The following is a 24,798-nucleotide window of genomic DNA, read 5'->3' as shown; positions in this document are numbered from 1 at the left end:
ACCTCCTTCTGATATTAGCTTACATTCACCCATCGAAACTGCCTCTGATTGGTGGAGAAAGCTGGGGGAGGAGCCTGGGCTCAGCGTGCCAGACAGTGGCTGTAGAGACAAGAGTATCTCACTCGCCTGCCTGCCAAGTGCTGGAAGCTCTGGAGACTGAGTGCCTCACTCTGAATGCTGTTTGCACTTCAACAGTGTTGAAACAAGAGTCAGCGTTTTCAGATTCGGTCAATTGACGCCGTTTCCTATCCTCTGATTCTCTGTCTGCAGGTTTCTGTCTCTATTTTTTACATTTATATATTTATTTTTGTTTTGTGTAGGAGGCTCTTGCAGACAATTGTCGGATGTTTTTGCTGATTTGGACGAAGAGTTATCACAGAGGTGAGGTGACGGATGCTCACACAGTACCTGCTTTCTTTGATCTACATGACGGATGATGTTCAATTTGAATTCACCAGACTGAAGTAGACACCGATCAAACCACTGACTACGGATATTCAGGGAAATGAACCCCTCACATCATCATGGACTGCAGCATTCGTACCGGAATCACAGCCAGGGAGCATTACCGGTGGGAAAGCCTGCTCAGGGCGAGAGAGGATCAGCCTCTGGATGCTATGAGCAGCTGCTCATCTCCACAGAGGTCTTCCTCACGCTCGGGCTCGTCAGTCTCCTGGAGAACATTCTGGTGATTGCGGCTATTGTCAAGAACAAGAACCTTCATTCTCCCATGTATTTCTTTATCTGCAGTTTAGCTGTAGCAGACTTGTTGGTCAGTGTCTCCAATGCCTCCGAAACGGTTGTGATGGCGCTCATCACGGGGGGCAACCTGACCAATCGCGAGAGCATCATCAAGAACATGGACAACATTTTTGACTCAATGATTTGTAGCTCACTGTTGGCCTCCATTTGGAGTTTGTTGGCCATCGCGGTGGACCGCTATATCACGATCTTCTACGCCTTGCGCTACCACAACATCATGACCCAACGGCGGGCGGGCACCATCATCACCTGCATCTGGACCTTCTGCACGGTCTCTGGCGTGCTCTTTATCGTGTACTCGGAGAGCCCCACCGTTCTCATCTGCCTTATCAGCATGTTCTTCACCATGCTGGTGCTTATGGCCTCGCTCTACGTCCACATGTTTCTTCTAGCCCGACTGCACATGAAGCGCATTGCCGCCCTCCCTGGCAACGGCCCTATCTGGCAGGCGGCAAATATGAAAGGGGCCATCACCATCACTATCCTGCTGGGTGTATTCGTGGTGTGCTGGGCTCCCTTTTTCTTGCACCTCATCCTCATGATTTCCTGCCCACGGAACCCTTATTGCATCTGCTTCATGTCCCACTTCAACATGTACCTGATCCTCATTATGTGCAACTCGGTCATAGACCCTCTCATCTATGCCTTCAGGAGCCAAGAGATGAGGAAGACCTTCAAGGAGATCTGCTGCTGCTGGTATGGACTGACCTCTCTGTGTGTATAAGCTTTTTTTCTGTTTGACGTCAAGGTACTGATTGTGAGATGTTGGCTTGCAAGGCAAAACTAAGCAACCATCACTGGAGGATGCTGAGAATGTAGAAGATCTTATTACACTGCGTAGCTTGTGTGATTATTCTGCACACAGTTATTTGATTCCCAGAGAAATGTGATACTATGGCTGTGCTGACCATGAAAAAATGCTAATGTTTATGACTCAAGGATTCATTGCCATGCTGTTTTGGTGTTTATTTATATATACAATTTTCATTCATTTTGCCTGCTGAATAAGACATCAAAAAGTCAAAGTGCCAATATTTAAAAGCATTAAATGACAGAAAATTCATGGCACCGTGTGTTGTGATTCAGTGCACACGCACAATATTTGGCAACTGTGAATATGTTCTCTTAGCAGGTTGGCACTTCAATTATTCAGCTTGAGAACCATTGCTGCTTGATAAATGTGTTTCAGACTTATGAATTTATTTTTTGTATTTTGTAAATTAAGATGATTTTATTAAATTTTTGTAATGCCATTTCATTGTGCAAATAAAAAAACATCAAAACCAGTAATTATGCCTCATATATTTTCTTGTGGAATTGTTAAAATGATAGTAGATTTGATGGTCCGGTAGGAATTTTCCTGTTGTGTCTTGGATTTTATTCCATTTCCCTTCTTTTCCGGCTTCAGAGTCGTGGAGCTCAAAAGGTAAATATCTGTATCATCTAGTGAAAGATTGCCTACAAGCTCTTAGAAGCTATTTATTTCATCAGTCTGTTTTGAAGGTTACCATGTTGTGCTGAATAGACTCTCATAGTACAGATAGGAATGATTTCTGTCAGTTTGCACAACCACTAAGCTCTCATTTATATCCATGATGTTCTTCTCTGCAGTAATATTACTTGACCTTAAATCAAGGCCAATGCAACTGCATGCACTAAAGAAAATATTGGTATTAGTTCTCTCAGCAGGCTGAGGTCTGTAAGCTATCAGTTGGCATTCCTGTTAGCAATGACAATGGCTTAGCTGGTGTCTGACCCTCTGAAAGTACACAATTTAAATTCTGCCATCTTTGATCATGGGCACTCTTTCCTAATTATACGTAGGTGGTTTTGAGCCAATCACTTGAGCTGTATGTGACAAATCTCTCTAGAGCGACAGTAAAAATGACATCATGACCACCGATTAGATGATGACACCTTGAACACAGAGTCTCAAACCCCTCACCAGTAATTATCCCAATCTGTGACATGAAATTCAAGTCTTTAAATACAAATGATATATACAGAACTTTTAGTACATACTCTAATATAATAAAATACATATATGTAGAGAGAATATGATAGAGAGATAGAGAAAGATGCTTTTTGCACCCAGATGGTGTAGTTACAACAGAAACACAAAATGTTTCTGTGACTCAGTACACATATTCTATTTAGTTCCATGTATTAAACAAATGAAATCACACATAAAACTCACTAAAACAGAGCAGAGGCAGAGTTAAAATGGCTAGATGAATTGTGTTTGCACACTTCTCTAGTCAGGTATATTGAATCAGGCCCTCTTCTCCTTTAATACATGAATTACCCTTCTGCCCTTTTTACATGCTTGGACAGCTGCCTAATTAAAAGCCATTTCCCATTTGTAAACCCACGGGGATCCTCCTGGTCCAGCAATCTTTTTCAGCTCAAATAATTTGAAAAATCTATGAAACAGCCTGTTAGTCTGATGGAAACCTATCCTATTGTTAAAGGTACAATAGGAGATCTTGGAAAATGCTAACTTTAACCTGATAGCACTGAAAGCGAACGTCCCACCCTTCCTGCAATCGCCGTCCAAAGCCACGCCCCCTGAACGCATTTACACTCACAGACCAGAGACAACATTACTACAATAGGCTACATCAGGTTCCCAATTCCAGCCCATGTTCCGAAGTGAAGTAAACTTCAACGGATTTCCCCTGCTCAGGGAGTAGGGAGCAATGAACACTGTGTAGGGATCATATCGATCGGAACACAGTTCATGCACGTAGCTCACTTCTAACGAGCTGGCGCGGGGACTGGATTAACCGCTGAGCTACATCATGTGTCATTAATTTGAAGCTGTGAAAATCTATCGTGCACGTGGGAGAAGCACTTACGCTTCTCCCACGTGCACGATAGATTTTCACAGCTTCAAATCCTTTCTAGGTATGCATGAAAAGATATCTTTGAAAAGGAAATTCAATTGTGTGAAATGGAGGCAATTTCATCTTTCTTCTCATCTTTTCATCTACAGGTTTCTCTGTACTTCTCCTGTTTGGTCACTCAGATTGATTGGCTCTAATTGAGCATGGGCATATTAGACATATTAGCTCTATACATGGCCGTGTCTCGGCAAATGAGGCTTCCCCATAAAAGCCTGAAATTATTTGTGAAAGGCTCCTTTTCTTAGCTATTTGAGCTTGGCTAAGGTGGGAGGAGTTATAATTTGAGTAATTTATTTGGTAAAGAAAGAAGGGGAAAATACAGCAATGAGGCTAAGAGCATCATGATTGGTCTTGACAATAAAGCCTGCAATGGATGGATGGATGGATAAATAAATAAACGTGGCCCTTGTTAATTTTGCCTTATTTAACTTAATTTGATTTGCCTTATTTTACTGCTCTGTGCGTTATTTGATTAATAAAGATGCTTTTCATTTAGCTAAATAATGGATAATCAACCATAACTCCTTCAAAAACAGCTAGAAACCTTGAAGTTATGATTGATGATCAGCTGAATTTCTCAGACTACATTGCTAAAACTGCCCAATCCTGCAGATTTGCTTTATTCAACATCAAGAAGATCAGGGCCTTTCTTTCGGAACATGCTTCACAACTCCTTGTTCAAGCTCTTGTTCTGTCCAGGCTGGACTATTGCAATGCTCGCTCGGCAGGTCTTCCAGCCAGTTCTATCAAACATTTACAATTAATCCAGAATGCGGCAGCAAGATTGATTTTTAACGAGCCGAAAAGAATGAACTAACACTTGCTTCTCTAATCTTTTTGCATTCTATCTATTTGTTTTCTTTTTATTTATTATACAATTATACAGTAATTCTGACTTTCTGACTTCTTCTGATTAACAAAAGCAAAAGAGGCCTCTAACACTAGCTTGCTCTATTCTTTTTTTCTATTCTATCTGTTTTCTTTTTATTTATTATATGATTTAAAAAAAAACTTACTATGTGTACTGCGTTAAGCTAACTGAGACTTGTTATAGCACTTGCTTATCATTGCTCTTTTGTTGATTTTGATTGCTTCCATTGTCCTCATTTGTAAGCCGCTTTGGATAAAAGCGTCTGCTAAATGTCTAAATGTAAATACCAGTAAGACGTTTTGATATATATTCTTTGTGTTTTCAACAAACCTATGTCAGTTGATTTAAAGTGAACATAAACACTAAATTGTTTCAGGTCAGTGAAGTCTTGTCAGTGAATCTGTAAGTTGTTTTCGGGGGAAGTGTCTATAAACTTATTCGTCCCAATATTTAATTAAGTAGGTGTGGCAGATAATGGAAGCTTATAAGGGATTGTAAACAATTGTTGTTGGTAATTAAAGGGATGTTTACTGTTTTGTTTAGTGTGTTTTCATTTGTTTCAGACTCACACAGAGTCACTAGTATGATGATTAATGTTCATTTTAAGTAAGCTGGACCTGGTTCAAATGCATATTATTTATTGTCAATATACCAGGAAAAGAAAGCTCCAGTCTAAAGTAAATGTAGTTGCTTTGTCACATGACATCTATTGAGAAGTTCAAATGCATATGAAAACAAGTGTGAGTAGAATTTATTTCTGTTAAAAGTTTCTGAAGTTTAAAAATGCTATATTGTAAGCATTTAATTAAAATGAAATAATCAGAATGAAACATATTAAATTTGCTCACTTTATTAATTGAGCTAATGTAATAATGAATTTGTGACCCTGTCTGTGAAATCCAGGCAAGGAGGGAAGTGTGGTGAGATACCTCACTCATGTTATCAGAGAAGTGGGGTTACGTGAGTAACCTAAAGTTCTGAATTGGTGAACGCATAACATAATGTAGCTGTTTTAAACCATTATGCATGGCAGTTGAGTAAAATGTATGTGTGTGTGTGAGTGATTTCAATCTTTAACATGGTCTTACTCAGTCAATACTAAAGATATCAAGGTTACATGTTCACAGAATGTTCTTTACATTATGAAGGATGATTTTATGTAAAATAGTAAATCAAAAAAAAAAAAAAAAGACTTTAGCTGGGTTTTCACAGTCAGAGTCACATTTATCGGAGATGTAGAATTTTAAATAAATAAATACCTCTTCTGTGATGTTATATTTCTGAATTAAAAGCCTGAGGCTTGAATTCTTGATTAAAAATAAATGTTAGCTAAAAGTAGTTTGGCATTATCTTTTAAATAACATTGCAGCAATGTAGTTTTAAAATATTATGATTATTTGAAAACTGTTTGACCTCCAAAGTCAATCAACATGCTGGAAGCCATTTTGTTATCTTGAAAACCAGGGAGCCAGAGAGGTCTCATAAGTCAAGGTCATTTTTTAATACCTAAAAATATGTTAGAAAACTAGAAAGTCTGTTTAAAAACAATGATTGAGCTGTGGGGTGAAAGGATTTGGAAGGATGCTTTACTTAATGGTTACATCGCTTGACATTTTTAGAGCCATTCATTGATTGATTGATTTATAATGAAAATGGTTTAACAATTTTTATTTTTTTAATATCTATGAAACCACAATGAATACATAAAGTTTCACAAATTTGGCACTTGGAACTAGATTTTTGAGGGATTTCTCCTTTTTATAATCATTGGACTATTCATTTATTTATTCATTCACTTTTTGTTTATTCACTTGAGATGCATTTTCGACAGAAAGACATGGATGGAAATATAATTACAAAAAATACATAAATAATAAAAAGCCATTTTCAGAGCCAGATACAGACACTTTTGTATTAAATAAACCTACAGGATAAAGGATATTACATTTTCCATCACAGAACTGAATTGGGAAATTTCTGGCTCGGTTTGTGATTTGTAGGGCTTTTTAGGAAATTGTATTTTAAAGTGAATGGTACTGGAAAAACCAAAAATAAATGCATCTGCTTTTATGCTCAAAGAACCAAACCAGCTCAACAAATGGAGTCACTAAGAGCTATCTGAATACCTGACAAGAGACTCCATTAAATTCTGCTGGGTAGAGAGCATACATCTCCTTAATTGATTGATTGTACATACATTTGATGAATGATCTTGATATAGAATAATATACTGGACCTGTGGGATAGCAACATCATCCATCTGGGCTCAGTCAGGCTGTTCAGCACAATGACATGCAACCACTGAGCCAACTGGCACCATCACTCGATATGCTGCTGACTGCGCTGTGACAGAATAACAATGTTGTGAAAAGCAGATGTGCATCAGTTCACTGTGTTTTATTTTGTTCAATCTGTCATTGAAAAGAAGAAAAATTGTACAAAAATAACAATGGATGTTTAATTCATTTTGACCAAACAAAATTTTTTAGGTATAAATTGAGACAAATGAAACCCAAAATATTATAAATATTTAAAATAGTAAAAACTATATAAAAGTTACTAAGCAATATGCATTTTATTTGACCTGTTTTCCTTTCTGAGTCTTAAAGCTGTGAGGTTGCAGTGCATTTTGCAGTAAATTTGATAAGTAATGCAAAACATTCATTGCTCTTTAAAACATTAGCTCAATATGGAATATTATAATATTAGCTATGGATGAAAACGCCATTTGAATTTAAAATGATAAAATAAACATTCAGAAGAGGAAGAAAGAAAAACTGCAAAAATTAATTTAATAATTTTTTTAAATCAAGTCAACCATGAAAATGAGAACCAGTCCTGACACTATTCAAATGAAACCAAACATGACTGTAAATCTTATTTGCATTCATATAGAACATTATATTCTTGACCATTCTGAGTGAATCCAGTGGAGGGAGCAGATGAAAAGGCACTGATGCATATGTGAGAGAGGCGTTTCCTGCACCACCCCTCTGTGGGGTGTCTTGAAGGTGCCAGTGTATTGTCTGTTTCTCAGGAGATCAAAGTATCTGAGTTTCCTGAGTTTCTTTTATCCTTACACAGTTTCAATTACACCTGGAAAATAACAAGGCTAATGGCATAAGATGATATTCACAATCACGGTGAGCTGCTGAGGCAAGTCTATTTTTGCCTTACATGATTACTTTGTAGGAAAATAGGGAATGAGATGTGAATAAAATGTATCCATTAGGGAGTCTAAACGCTGTGGGAATGGTGTGTTCTGTGTGTCGTGAGCTGCCTGTCTGCATCTCATCACAGTGATATTTAGTGCAGATGAGAACACTCACAACCTGGCACAACGCCCCCTTAGACATAATGCCAAAAACGGTCTGAGGCACCTCAAAGATACCGCTTCCATTTAATGCTTTCATTCTGTGAAAATACAAATGACAATTAGCCTTATGCAAATGCCAATGCTTTACATCACACATTTGAAATATAATATTGTGATTGACAATCATGACGTTTACAACATCAAGATGTAGGTTATGCCAAGAAATACATATATTCATAAAATGCACACTTTTAAGTTGCTGTGGATAAAGTGCCTGCCAAATGAATACATATTAATCTATTAATTCACTGTATTGATCCGAATACAGTGGCGGTCTGAGAGGGAATTTTCCAGACAGGCTGGAGTGTAAATGAATATTGATCAAACCTGCTCTCCTTACATCGTTGAAATAAAACGATAGTATGTTTTTCATCATATCCCTTAGCTGATAATTATGAATCCATACACGGATGATCTCTCACTGAAAGCTGAAAATAGCCTTGATTATTAATGACATGTTATAATCTTTATGATTACCAACCTCATGAAAAATCATGCAGGGCCATTTATCACAGATCAGGGCCGTCATTGTGAATGAGATTTTTCCCGGGGACTGGATGGGAGGAGGGGCCACTAAGGGCCTCTATACTATATCATACTCACCTTCATGTGCGGCCGGTTAGTGATAATGAAAATGACTTATATACCTCTTCTACAATGAACTCATTTTCAAGTTCTGAATTAAAAGTGTGATCAAATAGTTATTTTTGTTAGTTTTTTACATTATGTGATATTATTTTAAAACTCAATGACCTTGACTTATCAGTGCACTCTGCTTAATGGTTTTCCACCAGTGGCTTGCATCTTGGTTACGCCACACTGAGATTGTCTTCGCGATTTAACGGTTTTCAAATATTTCTAAAATTTTAAAACAAATTTGCTGCTAAAACCACTGCTATCTTATATAACAATATAATACTAGAAAGCACTGAAGCAATTTGGTTTACAAATTTTAGAAATATTGGAAAACCAAGGTTATTGAGTTTTAAAGTAATCTCTCATAAATAATATGTAGTCCTTTCAATAAAAAAACACATTTTATCCAGATGAAATAAAGTAAACATACAAAAATGTCTTGATATTTACTGCATAATAATTGTAGAAAAAAATCACCTTAAAAAGTGTTCAAAAACCATGCATTTAACAAATAATTTAAGTAATCGTTTTATACAAGCTGCATGATGCTTTTACTTGATGATCTCTTAACATTTTTAGAGCCATTGATTTGATGTTATTTTAATTTATTTTATTGAGTGATTGATTGCTTGATTGTAAAAAAATGATTTTTTTTTCTTTTCATGTTAGACATCCTTATTTGTACCTTTAAATTCTCTTCCTCTCTTTCTTTCGTTCTTTTTTTTGCCTTTTTCAGATTTTTTGCCTTTTTGACAGACAAATGACTTTCCATCATTTGCATATACATTCCCATTGGTCAGTTTTTTCATTGGGGGAGTCTGTCAGCCTCCATTGTCATTGGTAAGATAAATAAAATACTTATTTATATATTATCATTATATACACATTACAGAGTTTGAATATCATTTAATTGTTTTGCCGTAGGTGTTATTTAAAATAGATTTTGGAGATGGAGATTCATCCTGCCGTGACAAACCACCACTGCTCTTTCCTGTTGGGTACATGAGTCAGAAAAGAGGAAAAAACTTGCTAGTGCTGGGTTGAGTTCAAGGTCAAAACAATTTAGACTGTGCTCTGTGTTATTTTGTGCAAACCATGTACTCAAGAGCAATATTAGAGGACTCATAATTCAGTCTATGATTACTGTTAATGGAACATATTTAGTTGCGGAGAGAAAGCCAGCATGCATCACAGTTGCTCTCAGGAGAGCATCTAAAATGGCAGGTCATATTAATTCATCATGGAAGCTAGTATTCATCTTAAGTAAATTGAATAAAGCAATTTTTATGCAATTGCATTTCCCTAAGTTCAGAAGCTGTAAATGTAATGGCACGGAACATTAGTAATTGCTGTTTTCTGCAAGTCAAAGCAGCTTTGGGGCGGCTTGCTATTGACCTACTAATTGATGTCATGTGTTGCATTGTTTAGCATTTGTTCCAAGCATAACTGCTTATCAGACTCTGAAATCACTAACACAGAGACATCTTGATGATCTTTGTAGGTATGCATTAAAAACTATTTATTATGAACACATTATACACAAATCCAATGCATGCCAAAGATTTCACTGAATATATTTCTGCCTTTAATAACAAAGAGTGTGTTGAGAAAATATTTTCATTGACAAACATGTCATGGGTGGTTTGAAGGATAGATTATACCGTAGATTCAAAGACTGTATGGTAGTGCAACAGTCTCTTTTTCACAGGATTCAGACCAATTACTGCTGGAGAGCACTGTCACAAACGATTAGCTGAGCAACCGACCAGCCGGGGCTTTTTAAGTGACTGGTAGTAGTAATTGTGACAATTGTCTCCTCTCATGCTCTCTGTGGAACCCTGGATTGAGCTTATATGTAACACCACAATTTTAAATGCAGTGTCAATACTGTTACCATTTTAAAATATAAATGTAAACAATTATTTATTAAATTTAATATAATCAATATCTACAAGTAAAATAAATTTCAAAGTGTACAACGTGCTTTTGTGAACTTGACTATTAGCTAGAAATTAGCAAATTAGTTTGAAATCGTCAAACCTGTTACTGTCATCCCTGTTACTTTTCAGGGTAACAGGTTTTGACATTTGGGTAACAGGGATGACAGATTAGATGTCACCCTGTTTTTAAAGATTGTCTGTGTAAAATGCAAACATTTTTAAAGGTCACCCTGGGTGTAGTTGTAAGCTAATGCCTATATCATTCAGTGGCATATGAGCATGAGTTACATTTTAGTTAGTATTATTGGTATTGTTACTATTACTGTTGTTGTTAAACTGTTACTGTTGTCTCAATAAAACTATTTTTTTCCCATAACTCATTGTCAATAATGCATCCATGTAAATTCAATTACAAACAAGAGCAGCAAGGTGACTGCAGACATTCACCCCAGTCTTGCAATGTTCAAGAAAGTCAAGATCTTGGTCTGGTTTCAGATGATCACAGAAAGACCAAGATCTGATCATCTTCCTTGCCTAATAATTGAACCAGATCAGTATATCTGAAGTTCTGTGAGAGGACACAGACAAAAAAACTGAACGCATTATCTATGACGTCAATCCTGTTACTGTCATTAATGTCATAAAAATTGTAAAAATTATATTTGGTACAGCCTTCCAGGTTTTTCCATTGTAACTTTAACCATATTTTATTTTGGACAAAGCCCTTTTTAATGTCTCTCTTGTAAAAAATATATATATTTTTTCTTAATTGACATGTGGTCACCCTCCAGAATTAGGATGTTCTTGGTCATCTGAATGACAAATATAAAAATGTAAAAAAAAAAATCCAAAATTTGAAACAATCCCAGTGAAAAGAGGGACTAAAATGCTGCTCATGTATGTGAACACTATCACATAATTCTAATTAAACTATAGTATCAAGTAACACTTGTGTCGGTAACAAAAATTCCAAAACATGAGGTAGAAAAATAGTCATAAAATAAGAAATTACACAGCCTGAGATGGCACAATACAATATCTTTAAGGTGTCTTCATTTCATGCATATTTAAAAAAATGTTGATTAAACTTATTTTATTTTTTAATTTTTCCAAGTGGAAAAGGCGCCGGTTTCGTGTAATGACCCTTAAACGTCACTATGAATCACCACTGAGTGTTTGCAATAACTTCTGACTGTGATTCAATGTGGATTTTGATCAAATGATGAGGCAGATATATGTTGTTAGTAACATTTTAGAAGACTTTTATGGGGAAGATATGCAACTTATGTGGGGTGAGGAAGAAAAGTAATGTAACTAGTAGTGTAATAATTACTGTTGCCAGAAAGTAATAAGTAAAGTAATAATATTACTTTTCAAAGGTAATGAGTAATATGTAAAACATTTTTTAGTAACAATCCAAACACTGGTGCATAAATCACCATGGTATAAATGCCTGCTAACAGTTTAAGAGATAGTTCAGCCAAAAATGAAAATTGTCATCCTTTATTCTCCATACCCGTCTGTCTTTATGAAAGGAGCGATTGATGACGATGACGACGACTCCACCTCGCATCGTGGCTGCACCACACCTCGGGGTGAGCATAATTTTCTAACGATTCAACGAACCGTAGTCAATTATTCCGCTTATACTATGGTTACCACACATCAAGACATTGTTCAGATGTTGTACTTCAAGACATTTATCAGGTTTTTGTCCTTAAAACGCTCTTGTGTGTAGGATTAATTTCTTATGCATCTCAACCTTTTACGAAAATTATGGTTTTTATCTTGTTTTTTTACTGCATTTATTTGCTTTGTCAGTGTCGCTCATAGTAGTTTTGTCATGCAGTGAAATTTAAAGTCAGGTCAGCCATATTGAGGGCAGTCTTGAAGTCTGCAGGCGTAGAGCAATAAAGGAGGGTGCCATGTACAAAGCTCACATGAATTGGTAACCGCCTCAGGTTTCAGACAAAGACAGCCGAGGCACAAGGGGCCACACAGCAAGAGGGGAAATGTGCTGTCTTATATCAATGCATCTGCTATTCCCAGACTGAAGTATGCATACACGAGGGATGAATGACTGCAGCACGGAATTCATATGAAAGTCTTAGGGTTTTTACTTTACTGTGCTAATAAACCATCAATTTGGTGACAACACAGAAAAATTAATACCCAATGTTTCAGCATCTCTTATTTTGAATACATGCACTTCAAAAATACATAGAAGAAAACCTCTTAAATTGAAAACTCAAAACGCATCTATGCATCTCAACCTCATTGTTACATATGCACTCAATGCAGGCAGTAACAGAGTACACGGCAAATCACAGCATGGTTTTAAAAGCTTTGCTACATCCACCCTCTGAAAGCAGCTACTGGTAAAAGAACATGCCGCAGCTGCTGCTGAATTTAACCTCCCTCCTCATGGGGTCTGTGATGTGCTCTCTGATGGTATTGATTCATACTCTCTGTGAACATCTAAGCAGCCAAAGAGGGACTCTAGAATGTTCAGCACACTGTTCTGGATGGAATCCACTTGCTCCGCTGGGCAATACTCATCCAAACTGGATCTGACAAGGATAAATTGAAATGTAAGAAACATTTAAATCTTATATCTTATCTTAATCTTTTTTAAATCTTATACATACACTTATAACATATGTGAAATGACATATACACACAGTACTGGTCAAAAGTTTGAGTTCAGTACTTAAAAAAACAATCAATACTTTTATTCAGCAAGGACACATTAAATTGATTAAAAGCGACAGCAAAAACACTCATAATACAAAGGATTTCTATTTCAAACAAATCTTGTTCTTTTGAACTTTCTATTCATCAAAGAACCCTGAAAAAAAAACAAAACTATGAATGTTTCCACAATAATAATAAATAATAATAACTGTATTTATATACAAATAAACAATTTATGTCAAAAACGGTCCAAAAACTAAACTGCTTAAATCTAAAAATTGTATTGTCATTTATAAGGGAAATACCAAACTGAAACAAATAAATAGTCTTTATTCACACATAATAAACAAAAAATTTACACTACCGTTCAGAAGTTTGGGATCAATAAGACTTGTATCATGTGACACTGAAGACTGGAGTAATGATGCTGAAAATTCAGCTTTACGTCACAGGAATAAATTAGATTTTAATGTATATTAAAATAGAAAAACGTTATTTTTACATCGTAATAATATTTCACAATATTACAATTTTTTCCTGTATTTTTCATCAAATAAATGCAGCCTTTATGAGCATAAGAAACTCCTTTAATTTACGGTAGTGTATATATATATATATTTATTTTGTATGGCCTCCTTTGGCTTTGATAACAGCTTGCATTCTTGCTGGCATTGTTTTTATGTACTTTTCCACAGTCTCTGTTGTAACTGACTTCCAAATAGTTTAGTTGTTCCCAAAGGCTTGTTTTTGATTAAACTTTTGTGCAATCTATCTGTGAATCTACCTCTATTAAATCCCAACAATAATTATATTTTAGCATTAGAGACACTACTGTGACTAAAGAGCTTACACATACTGGTGTGGATTAACCATTACAGAAACATAAAAAATGATTTTGGTAATCACCAATACTGTTAGTTTAGGGCAGCTGCGGCACAAACCTTACATTGGGTGGTGGCCTAATACATTGTTAAGCACCATATACACACACACACACACACACACACACACACTTAAGTGCAGCCTCTGTGAGCTTAAGAGACTTTTTTCAACATTAAATTTTTTTTACTGACCCCAGACTTTTGAAGTAAATATATGCCTCTAGCGATGTTAATAAATACATATAATAATAATAATAAAAACATTTAAAGTATTTTTTTGATTCTGAACACAGATTAAAAAAAATGGTGCATGTCAGCCACGGTGATGCACCATCAGTCAGAGAACTTAGTATTAAAAGACTAGAAAAATATTCCCATGGACCATGAAGGGCTGAGCTCCCCCTGACTAGAGATAAGAGAGTGACTGATGAGTGTGATGTTGAGTCAATGCTCATTAAAAAGCATGCTAACAGATCACTGAGACACAAGTCTCACATAACACCATCTGTCTCAACGGCACAGATTCAAGCATCTGCTTTTGGGGCAACAACCAGCCTACAAACAATCATTATGTCATAAATTACAATGCTAATTAATGCAGACCAAAAAGAAAACAAGAAATAGGATGCTTCTCTGTGGGAAAAAAAAACACCAAATGATTTTAACCATAGAGAATGTAATAAATCATAAGCGAAAGATTAAAGGACCCAATGTACTTTTCAAAAGGAGACACAGAACAGACGTCCATATGCTCTAATGACTGATGTACCTGGATATAGTGACTATGGTGGGTTTGGGCATGTTTTCCAAGAAGAGCTGCACAGCCGTGATCATTTGCTGGATCTCCTCTTCACTGCTGATGTGGTGAGGGAGCTCAGAGTAATCACAGGTCAAGCCTGCTTGATGCACCTAGACTCAACAACATGAGCACAAATATATCAGTCTGTGGTGTAGCGAATCAGCTCATGGGGAAATATGAATAATTAATCATTAGGTCGTAAATGTATCTGGTGTCAGGGTTGCCATGGTAACCAGGGTCCTGGGCCTTGTTCACAGACAACTTGGCACCCAGTATGTTTATTGGGTGAGGGGTCTGTGAACGTTTGTTAATCTAATGAATAATTGATTTGTTAAATCAAATGAAAAATGGTGTGTCTGATTGGTCCAGACGCTACAGTGGTGCGTACAGACGTGCCTCAGCACTACAAGCCAAGGGAGGCAAATTTGTTATCCTTTATGTTCTGCTTGGAGGCTCTCAATAGCTCGAAAAGTATACTTGACATTAAGTAACAGGTTTATATTTTATTATTTTTCCTCATCAATGCAAAACATTTTTAATTAGTATTTTGTCTTGTTTTGCAGAAAAACAATATCTACACATCTTTGAAACAAGATTTACTTTAAGATGCATGACTTGTTTTTAGAGATCATGTCTTGAATTACATTCATTACATCTAAATTACATTGGCATGTTATTGTCATGTTTTTACTTAATTCACAGACAGACACACACACACACACACCAAGCAGAAACAATGTGACTAGAATGGATATGAGCCACATTTCTGAAAAGTGAATGGGTAATCTACAGTAAAATAGAGGGTTAAAGTTTCAATTATAAATGTCATCTGCCAACTGTTTTTTTATTACGTTAAAGGAGATTATTACAAGAATATGAAGGTAAAATAAAAAGATACTAAAATTTCTGATATTATTTTTCTACATACAGCATTGTAGACTACAAAAACATAAAAACTATTTGGGATATCTGGGATGACAGACACTTCAAACATGATTAAAATACCCAAGGGATAAACACACACACACACACACACACACAACTTTACCATTTCATAGTCCGGTGACTGAGTTCGATTCTTAAGGCTGTGTACAAGTCTGACAAGAGATTTCATTCTACAAAGAAAGAGAGGGGGAAACAAATCAGTGCATGAGGCTGTGTCATCTCCTGCTTGATCAAATGCATACCGACCATATAAAACAATCAATCAAGCCCAATGGTGCGATGATATGGAGCTATAATCAAAAAGCACAGAGCCTGTGGCTCTACCGTCTCATCTCGGTGACAGCAATAATGCGTACCCTGGGTTTGCTGCTAAACGTTCAACAGTTCCCTGGCCGTCATCCTCTACCAGTTCAGCAAATGCAGCCTCCAGGTCTTCAAGCTGGTGAGTGCGTCTCTCTACACAATCTAAGAGCTGCTCCTGAAAAACCAACACATGGAACTGTAAAGATTGATATTTGCCACCAGGGAAATATGCCTTCTGTGTGTCCTGTATTCAACAAAATACACTGAGGTTCAAAAGCCTCAGACCACATTGAATATATATACAATATCATTTAACCCTGGGAATAAACAAGGTTTTTGATTTTACTGAATTTAAAACATACATGAAAAAGAAATTTTTAAGATTCTACACTATTTTTATGTGACTAATCAAAAGTAAGTACTTTAGCGTTCAAAGGTTTGGGGGCAATACGTTTTTTTTCTTCCCCTCAAGAAGGACACATTTAATTGATGAAAAATGACTTTAAAGATATTTATAATATTATGAAAAATCTCTATAATAAATAAAGAAACGTTTCTGGATTTCTAAAGAATCATTTGACACTGAAAACTGGAGTAATGATTGCCGAAAATTCAGCTTTGCCATCACTGAATTACTTTAAATTGATCATATATAGATATTTTAAACAGAACACAGTTTCAAACGGAAAACAGTTGTTTTTAAATTAAAATAATATTTCATGATATTACTACATTATTTAAACTTAAATCTTTTTTTTTTAATTTACAGTAATTTTGATCACAAAAATGCAGCCTTGGTCTCTGGGTAATTTAATTTTATCTCTGAATTGAACTTTTCATTCACATTGTCATGCTAATAATAAAATTTGCAATTAAAATTGTTTTAAGCAGAAAAATGCAATACATTTTCACTAGCAGTCTCAGACTCCTGTGTCTGTATGTATCAGCATTCAAATGTGAAGATGTCAAAAATTATTTTGAAGTCAAGCATGAATGCTATAACAATTCTGACTGATTTTGATAAAAGCTGTTGCAACAGCTAATATATTTTTTAGCACACATCAGTTGGATTAAACATTAACTTGGAAAGCTGTTGAACAGAGTTGTTGCCACTGTTTAAAAAAAAACAGAAGAAAAGAAACAAGATTAGCTTTAGCTTCTTGTAAGAGCAGATTTAGCTTCACCCCCTGAGGGTGTTTAGTAACATGCCTGTTGCTATGACTGAATGAATATCTCATGATTAGTTTATGGTACATTTGATTAGGAATCTTTGTTACCTCATCTGAATCCCGTTGAGGCCTGCTAAAGCTGTATAACTCTTGCAGGAGAGCGTACTCTTCCTGTAAGACAACAACGGTGGCAAATAGACAATGTATATCGATACTAATACATATAAAACAATATATGAGCTCTGAAGAAACTAGAAAGAATCAATATATTCCATTTGTCTACAAAGCTTTTTCTATGTCAGTACAATGTAGGTGTGAGAAAGTACAATATGAAGAATTAATTGCTATCGTTTAGGAAACACAAAGGACTATAATGATGGATCTGCTTGATTCACTCCACCTGTGTGTACATCTCCTTGAAAGGGTTCTTGCAGGAGAAAAAATCCAAGTCAATGTCAAGTATGAAAGGGTCAGACTGCTCGATAACTGCTAAAAGCCGTTCAGTGATGCAGCTTGTTGACCCCACATCAGCTTTCGTGACTGTGTGACTGCCGTTTCCTGACGCAGTGCTGCCATCAAGCGGTTGAGAAGAGGAAGTGCACGGGGTGTCCCTTTTCAACTGCACATCATTCTCCTCTTTTACAGCTGATTTAGGTATTTTAGCACCACTTTGCCCATTTTCAGGTGTCCTTTTCTGCGAACTGTCAACGGGATCCACTCGAATGACATTTAACTGTAACTCTTTTGGGTTTTCCAGCTGATCCAGTGGAACGTAAAGAGCGTCACTCAAAAAGTAATCGTCTGTGCTTGTGACCCTGAAAAGAGAAAGAGATTTCTTCTGAATGTTTTTAAACACGATTTTAACAGCACAATGTTTCCTGACAGGGTGGAGGTCTCATCCTTATTAATAGTAAATGAACGCCTGCTGCCATCTCATGGTTACATGCTGATATGCTGCACCTGACCTGATGGTGGTCGTGGATGAATCTTTCCCCACACACATAGAATGCTCTCCTTCTTTGATCTGCTGAGCCCAGTACGGATGCAGCCAGGCTACGTGGGATACGTGTCCAGCATAGACCATTGGCATAATCCAATTCTCAATGCTCAGCTCACTGCAAGAGCAAACAAAAACATGTCAACCCTTATACTCACTGTTGCAACTAATGGTGTGAACAAATATCAGTGGGGTTTATTCTCAACAGCATGAGCTGTCTTTTAATAGTCTGATTTTAATCGTCAGAGGAGTATTCATGAATTGTATTATTTGTACAGGCATTCGTGGGTGTTTCTTTGACATGAGCCATGTAGACTTGAACAATTCGGTAAAACTTTCTGTACTGTACTAATTTCTGTCAACTTAAAAGAAAAATCAATATCTAAATAAATATTCATTATTTAAAAAAAATATATAAAAACGTAAAAAACAACAACAACATTAACCAAAATAAAATATGCAAAATCCTTTTGTTTATGCTAGTTGCTGAAGCAACATTTCTAATTTAGCTTAACATGATGTAATAAAAATGAACTCTAAAGACATAAAAAATAAAAATGACAAACCCAAAACTTTAACTAAAATTAAAATGAAAATGGAAAATATATAAAAATAAAAACGAATTCAAAATATTAATAAGATATATTAATATATATATTCTCCGGCTAATTGCATAGCTAGGATATTATGCATCGTAATGGAAACAATTAAATAAATTAAACTTGATTTGAAATTATGCAAACAAAAATACTAAAAAGAATTTAACATATTCATTTTATGAAATAATAAATAACATACACATAATTTTTCACTAAAAAATAATACAAGTTAAATTATTTAACTTATTATTTAGATTGACACAGTTTTACAATAACACAATACTATATTTTATAATTGGTTTTCATATTTTTGGGACTCTGGGTCTGGAACAAGGGTAAAACAATCAAATCTGTACAAAAAAGTACCTGACATAGAAATAGTAGTAAAAATATATTGTTATATATCTTAGTAAAAGGTTTCCAAGTCTGAAAAGAAATTTGAAATCTATGATCGTTCCCAAAGTTGACAAAAAGCCCTCATAAACTCACCTGAGCAGAGTCTCTTTGTCATACACGGTATCAGCAGGCATATTCACAGGGATGAGGAGATCAGGATGGGAGTCCAAATGGACCATTTTAATGCCCTTCATTGGAATATGTTTCGAGCCAATGGCACGATATATGTGCTTCACAACCTAAAGCAGGTAGAAATGACCATTTAAGTAACTGTTTATTTCTTTTACACATGTAGGTGGCGATCTATCACTCAAAACCAATGTCTACTTTGCTTTTATTGGAACTAAAAGTAAATTGTAAATGCAACTATTTAGCTGGCGTCAGATTTAATAAAGCCTTACATCAGCAAGAACTGAAATCCCATTTTATCTACCTCATGATGGTCCTCCACAATCCACACAGGCAGTTTAGGATACACGCGTTTTTGAGGGGGCGTCTTCATTTTTTAACAAGAGTGGCTATATATATATATATATATATATATATTTTTTTTTTTTGTCTTGATTTTATATATATATTTTTTTTGTCTTGATTTAAAACTACAACAGCATTCGAAAGACTTATTACGTTTATGATATACCGCTATAAGTGGTGCACTGTGCGTCTTCGTTTTTAAACCGGGTGGAAACAAGAAAGACTTGAACAAGACTTGGATTCCTACAATAGGTATTGTATTTTTTCATATACCGTTTTCTGATTTTAATGATGTAATTGTTTTGCGATAAAATTGCAAACATCTGAGAAGAAAGGAAAAAAGTATTAACGGGTAAAGAATAGCAACAATTAATCCTCATATTGCAGTAAATCCGAAATATCAGCTAGTGGCAACTATTATTTACTTCAGTTCATTTCATTTGTTTAATGACAATATAAACAACGAATGTATTTTCCCCCTAAATATTGTGATGTTGTGTAATTGTGTATTATACCCCATAATGGCAGAATGCAGAGTCCTTCACATCTTTTAAAGATTAAAAAGACAAATTAGACATTAATCAAAGCATAACTGCAAATAAATAAATAAATTCATTATGTTAAAAAAATTTATCTTTAGGAGTACAACAGTCACTGGGGCAGTACCCTTAAAAGCTACTAATGTAGGCTACCCTATAGGCCACTGCCCCAGAAACAAGCTGTTGTACTTTTTTCTGACATAATTTAGTCATCATCATTGTTAAAGTGAAAATAATTTATGAGTAATTTGTAGTTAGGCTCAGTCATGTAGTGTACAAATGAAGGCAGTACCGATGCTAGACTTCTGGAGTGGGGTATGAGTGGTTATGAAGGAATGAATGAAACGCATTTGTCTGTGTTTCACTCCGTGTCGAATCGCGCTTGCTGAAAGCGCTTGAGAAACAGTGTCTCTTCTGCGGCTCGGTACACTTTCAACTGTTTTTTTTTTTTTTTGTCTCCAGCAAGACTACGACATTCACATTACATGATTTGACTGATTTTTACATAGAACGGTCGACAGCCACCGCATTAAAATAAATGATCATTCATGTTTTCATAACCGCTGGCCAAATTCAAAAACAAAACTAAAATTAAATTATCTTTGAGAGCAAGGGGGCCCCCTGGTGTTTCGGGGGCCCTACGCAACTTGCGTATTTTGCGTATAGGGAGGATCGGCTCTGAATGAAGGAGATTCAACACTGCTATTACTATGTGCTTGTCCAACTAAAAATATAGCAAGAAAAAATATAGATAGGTCTACAGGTCTGAGGTCACAAAACTCTTCAGGAGGTCTTCAGAAGGTTACAAAACCTCCAGTGAAGCAGCTGTAAGGATCTCCAGACAACACTTACATGGGCCCCTGTCAGTTACATATCAATATTGCATTAGCAAATTTTACTCCACACTAGCGAACTGCCTGTCCGTGAGCTGAAGTTTAACAGTTATAATCTGAAATGTATAGTGCCTTCAGGAAGTATTCACTTCACTCCCTTGAATTTTCACACATTGTTCCGGTTATATCTCTAAATTTTGAACCCCTCAAGTATTTTTCTTACTTCAGTAACACAATCATGCAACATTTAGGCTGTAAGTCTAACACACTCACAGTCATACTGTATATAAACGTGAGCATGTCAGTCAAGGCAGTCAAATCAAGTTTTTGCAAATGTCATCGTACGATTTGTCTTGTTGTGCAGTTAAAGTCATTGCAGCCACAGTCAGCAAATGTAGGAAATAAAGAATAATGATATATATAATAAATATGAATGTGTAGAATGCGTGGGTAATACTGAACGTAACAAAGGGTCAAGCAAAATAATAATATTAATAATAATAATAAAAGTTTTATAATAAGTAAAAGGTTTAGCCTATTATTTAGCAATAAAAGGTTTAGCCTATTATTTAGCAATAAAATCCCATCTGTGATGCAGCAATACCAGACCTGTCCTTCTCTTCCATGTTTTTTATGGTTTACCTTGAGTAGAACACACATCTTCTAAGAAGATCTTGATGTGCATTCACTTTTAAGGGAACTCAATTTTTTAATATATATAATATATCTGCATTTAATAACATCTGACCTTAATTATGACTACTGTGAGACTTCATAATCATAGTTTGCAGGAAAGCAGTCAATAATGTTGAGGGTAAGGATTCAATTAGGCCATTACCCAACCAGGAAGGGTCTTGAGAGACACATACAAGACAGAAAATGAAAGGGGGGAAGATAGGAAAACAACACTTCATATGCACACTTACATAATTTCAATGGACTATTCACTCTCATGGCTTAGCAGACTCCAGGCATGACTTATGGTGGCCTTTATCAATGGCCAGTGCTGTCACTTCTGTGTTAATTGCCCTTCTTTTCCAGTTGCTTATTTTCCACAGGCAATTTCTTGCCTGACAGCAGGACTGCAGTTATCTCTCTCTCTTTTTTTTTTTAGATGTGTGTTTTAAAAGACAGCGATATTTATTATGCAATCAAGCAATTAAACATCAGCATGTTCAGAATGAACACAGACATATCTTGTTGCATAAACACGTATCAGTGCAATCCAAAAGCCATTTTCTGATTTTCTACAATACATAGTACAATACAATATATAGTACAATATAAAATTACTTTTACAGGAGTGAAAGAAATCCAATTTACAAATGCATCAGCGGCAACAAAACAAGAAGCAATCAGTGTGGTGTGAATTACATCTTAAGGCAGTAAGTAAATCTCAGACTCAATGACTATGTCAAGCAGTTTTGCCGCCACCCAGCTGATATTCCTGATTTTAGGGAAGCAGCCAGATAATGTAAAACACTGTGCAGGGAATGAGTTTTGTTATGGGAAATTGACCAACATCTCTGATTAGCAAATGCTTGCAAAGAAACTTGCAATTGTTTGCTTAAAATCAATATCAAAATCAATGTACGTGGAGATTATTTCCTTGTGAAAAAGAAGTGCACTTAACTGTATTGAATGTGCACTTGTAGTGAACTTCAAAACTTAAAAAGTATATTTTTAAAAAACTGTACTTGCAGATAATATCATGAAATAAAGGGCCACTTAAGTGTACTTAAGAGAGTAGATTTTTAAACACACTAAAGTAAACTTTTAAAAAGTGCACTTTGTAACAATGTCATTAGAAGTTTACTTTATAAATACATTTCACATGTAGTAATCTTTTGTAATGCATTAATTTATACTTATTGTGATGCATTGACTAACATACTAAAGCATGTTTAAAGTGCAGTACTTGACTATAATTTAACCTTGGACCAAAAAACCAAAAAAACAAACAGTCATAAGGGGCAATTTTAAAAAATTGAACGAATCAATAAGCTTTCCATTGATGTATGGTTTGTTAGGATAGGACAATATTTGGCTGAGATACAACTATTTGAAAATCTGGAACCTGAGGGTACAAAAAAAAAAAAAGTCAAAATATTGAGAAAATCGCCTTTAAAATTGTCCAAATGAAGTTCTTAGCAGTGCATATTACTAATCAAAAATTAAGTTTTGATATATTTACGGTAGGAAATGTACAAAATATTTTCATGGAACATGATCTTTACTTAATATCCTAATGATTTTTGGCATAAAAGAAAAATCGATCATTTTGACCCATACAATGTATTGTTGGCTATTGCTACAAATATACTTGTGCGACTTATGACTGGTTTTGTGGTCCAGGGTCACATTTTAACTGTAGTGTGTTATTCAATAGTACATTTAAATGTAATATTTTTAAAATCTAAAAAATTGCATCTTAATTACAATGTGTAATTACACATATATTTGACATGCAAGTTTTAATAGAAATTACATTAAAGTTTATTTTAGTTTACCATAAATGCTTGTCAGTACATTCGTCAGTACATTTTAACACTTTCAAAGACGATAGAAGTAATTTTGAAATAGCAAAGATGTCCTACAGTACTTAAGTGGGTCAAAATCACTGTAACGTTAAGCAAATTGCATTTATTATAAATGAAAACTACAATGCATTTTCATTTAATTGCAAAAAGTTTCCTTAAAGGGGTCATATGATGCTTTTTTAAAGATCATTATTTGGTGTATTTGGTGTAACAGAATATGTTGACATGCTTTAATGTTCAAAAAACACATTATTTTTCAAATACTGTACATTATTGTAGGTCCTCTATGCCCCGCCTCTCTCAAACGCTTCGTTTTCTACAAAGTCCCTCCTTCCACACCGCTCTCTCTCTCTCTTGCTCGCGCGCGCTGACAGTAGCTGATTCCGCATTACCTCCTCTCCTAGGTTCACGAAACGGTCGTCCATAAAATGCATTGCTGTTCTGTTGTAAGTGATCCAAATAAAGTGCTTTTGCTTTCGCACTGAAACACACAGCGTCTCCCTGACATGGTTGCTTCAACACTAACTGCGGTTACTGACACCATGCCTTCTTTCTTTGCGTGCACATTTGCGGCGGGATTATGCAAATATTTCCACATAGTGGGGTAGATATGTGGGGGCGTGTTAGAATGAGCCGTTTTAGGGGGGCGTGGCAGAGTCTTAACTTTGATAAAGAATATCTCTTTGGTTTTGAGACTTTAGTCTTTGCAACTTCAGGGATCTTATCTATGCACAATCAGCTTGTAACACTCCAAAGAGAAAGGAAAACTTGAAATCGCATCATATGACCCCTTTAAGTTTTCTCTTTTTAAAGTACAATATATTATTTCTGTAACAAGAACTGAAGTGTGTTAAAGTGTACTTCTTTTAGCCTTCAGGTTTTTTATTATTATATATTTCTAACAAAGATGGGAAATGTGTTAGATTGTTGTTTTCAAACACTACGGAAAAATGTATGTTCCTAATGTGCTGAAACAACTTACTCGCGGGTAAGGTCATGTTTTAGACTGAATTATTGCAGCACTACACATAATTCTATAGAATTAACTAGCTTTTTCTCATCACTGAAAGCATGTTATTAGGACCTGCACAATATGAGAGATTGTTCTTGCTGTCATGATGAATAAAGTTCAATCTGT

General features: G+C 35.5%; 2 protein-coding genes across 2 annotated transcripts; one reads left to right on the top strand and one right to left on the bottom strand.

Moving 5' to 3' along the window:
* Nucleotides 1-334: 334 nt before the first annotated feature.
* LOC107729066 (melanocortin receptor 4-like) lies at nt 335-1,639 on the top strand. Its single transcript, XM_016539418.1, has one exon. The coding sequence runs from the start codon at nt 506-508 to the stop codon at nt 1,484-1,486; it is 981 nt and encodes a 326-aa protein (XP_016394904.1). The 5' UTR covers nt 335-505; the 3' UTR covers nt 1,487-1,639.
* A 10,609-nt stretch (nt 1,640-12,248) lies between these two features.
* cunh5orf22 (chromosome unknown C5orf22 homolog) lies at nt 12,249-19,946 on the bottom strand. The gene is made up of 10 exons (XM_016539391.1): nt 19,854-19,946; nt 19,708-19,804; nt 19,368-19,513; nt 18,248-18,397; nt 17,683-18,097; nt 17,391-17,453; nt 16,167-16,288; nt 15,914-15,980; nt 14,836-14,975; nt 12,249-13,061 (listed from the first exon to the last, which is right to left on the bottom strand). Exons 2-10 carry the CDS (start codon nt 19,774-19,776, stop codon nt 12,914-12,916), a joined length of 1,320 nt encoding a protein of 439 aa, XP_016394877.1. The 5' UTR covers nt 19,777-19,804; nt 19,854-19,946; the 3' UTR covers nt 12,249-12,913.
* Between the last annotated feature and the right edge of the window lie 4,852 nt (nt 19,947-24,798).

Source organism: Sinocyclocheilus rhinocerous, unplaced genomic scaffold (assembly GCF_001515625.1).
Source record: "Sinocyclocheilus rhinocerous isolate Xijiao unplaced genomic scaffold, SAMN03320098_v1.1 scaffold1785, whole genome shotgun sequence".
NCBI classification, from domain to species: Eukaryota; Metazoa; Chordata; class Actinopteri; order Cypriniformes; family Cyprinidae; genus Sinocyclocheilus; species Sinocyclocheilus rhinocerous.
The sequence above is the reverse complement of the archived record's forward strand: the minus strand, read 5'-3'. Positions and strand labels throughout refer to the sequence as shown.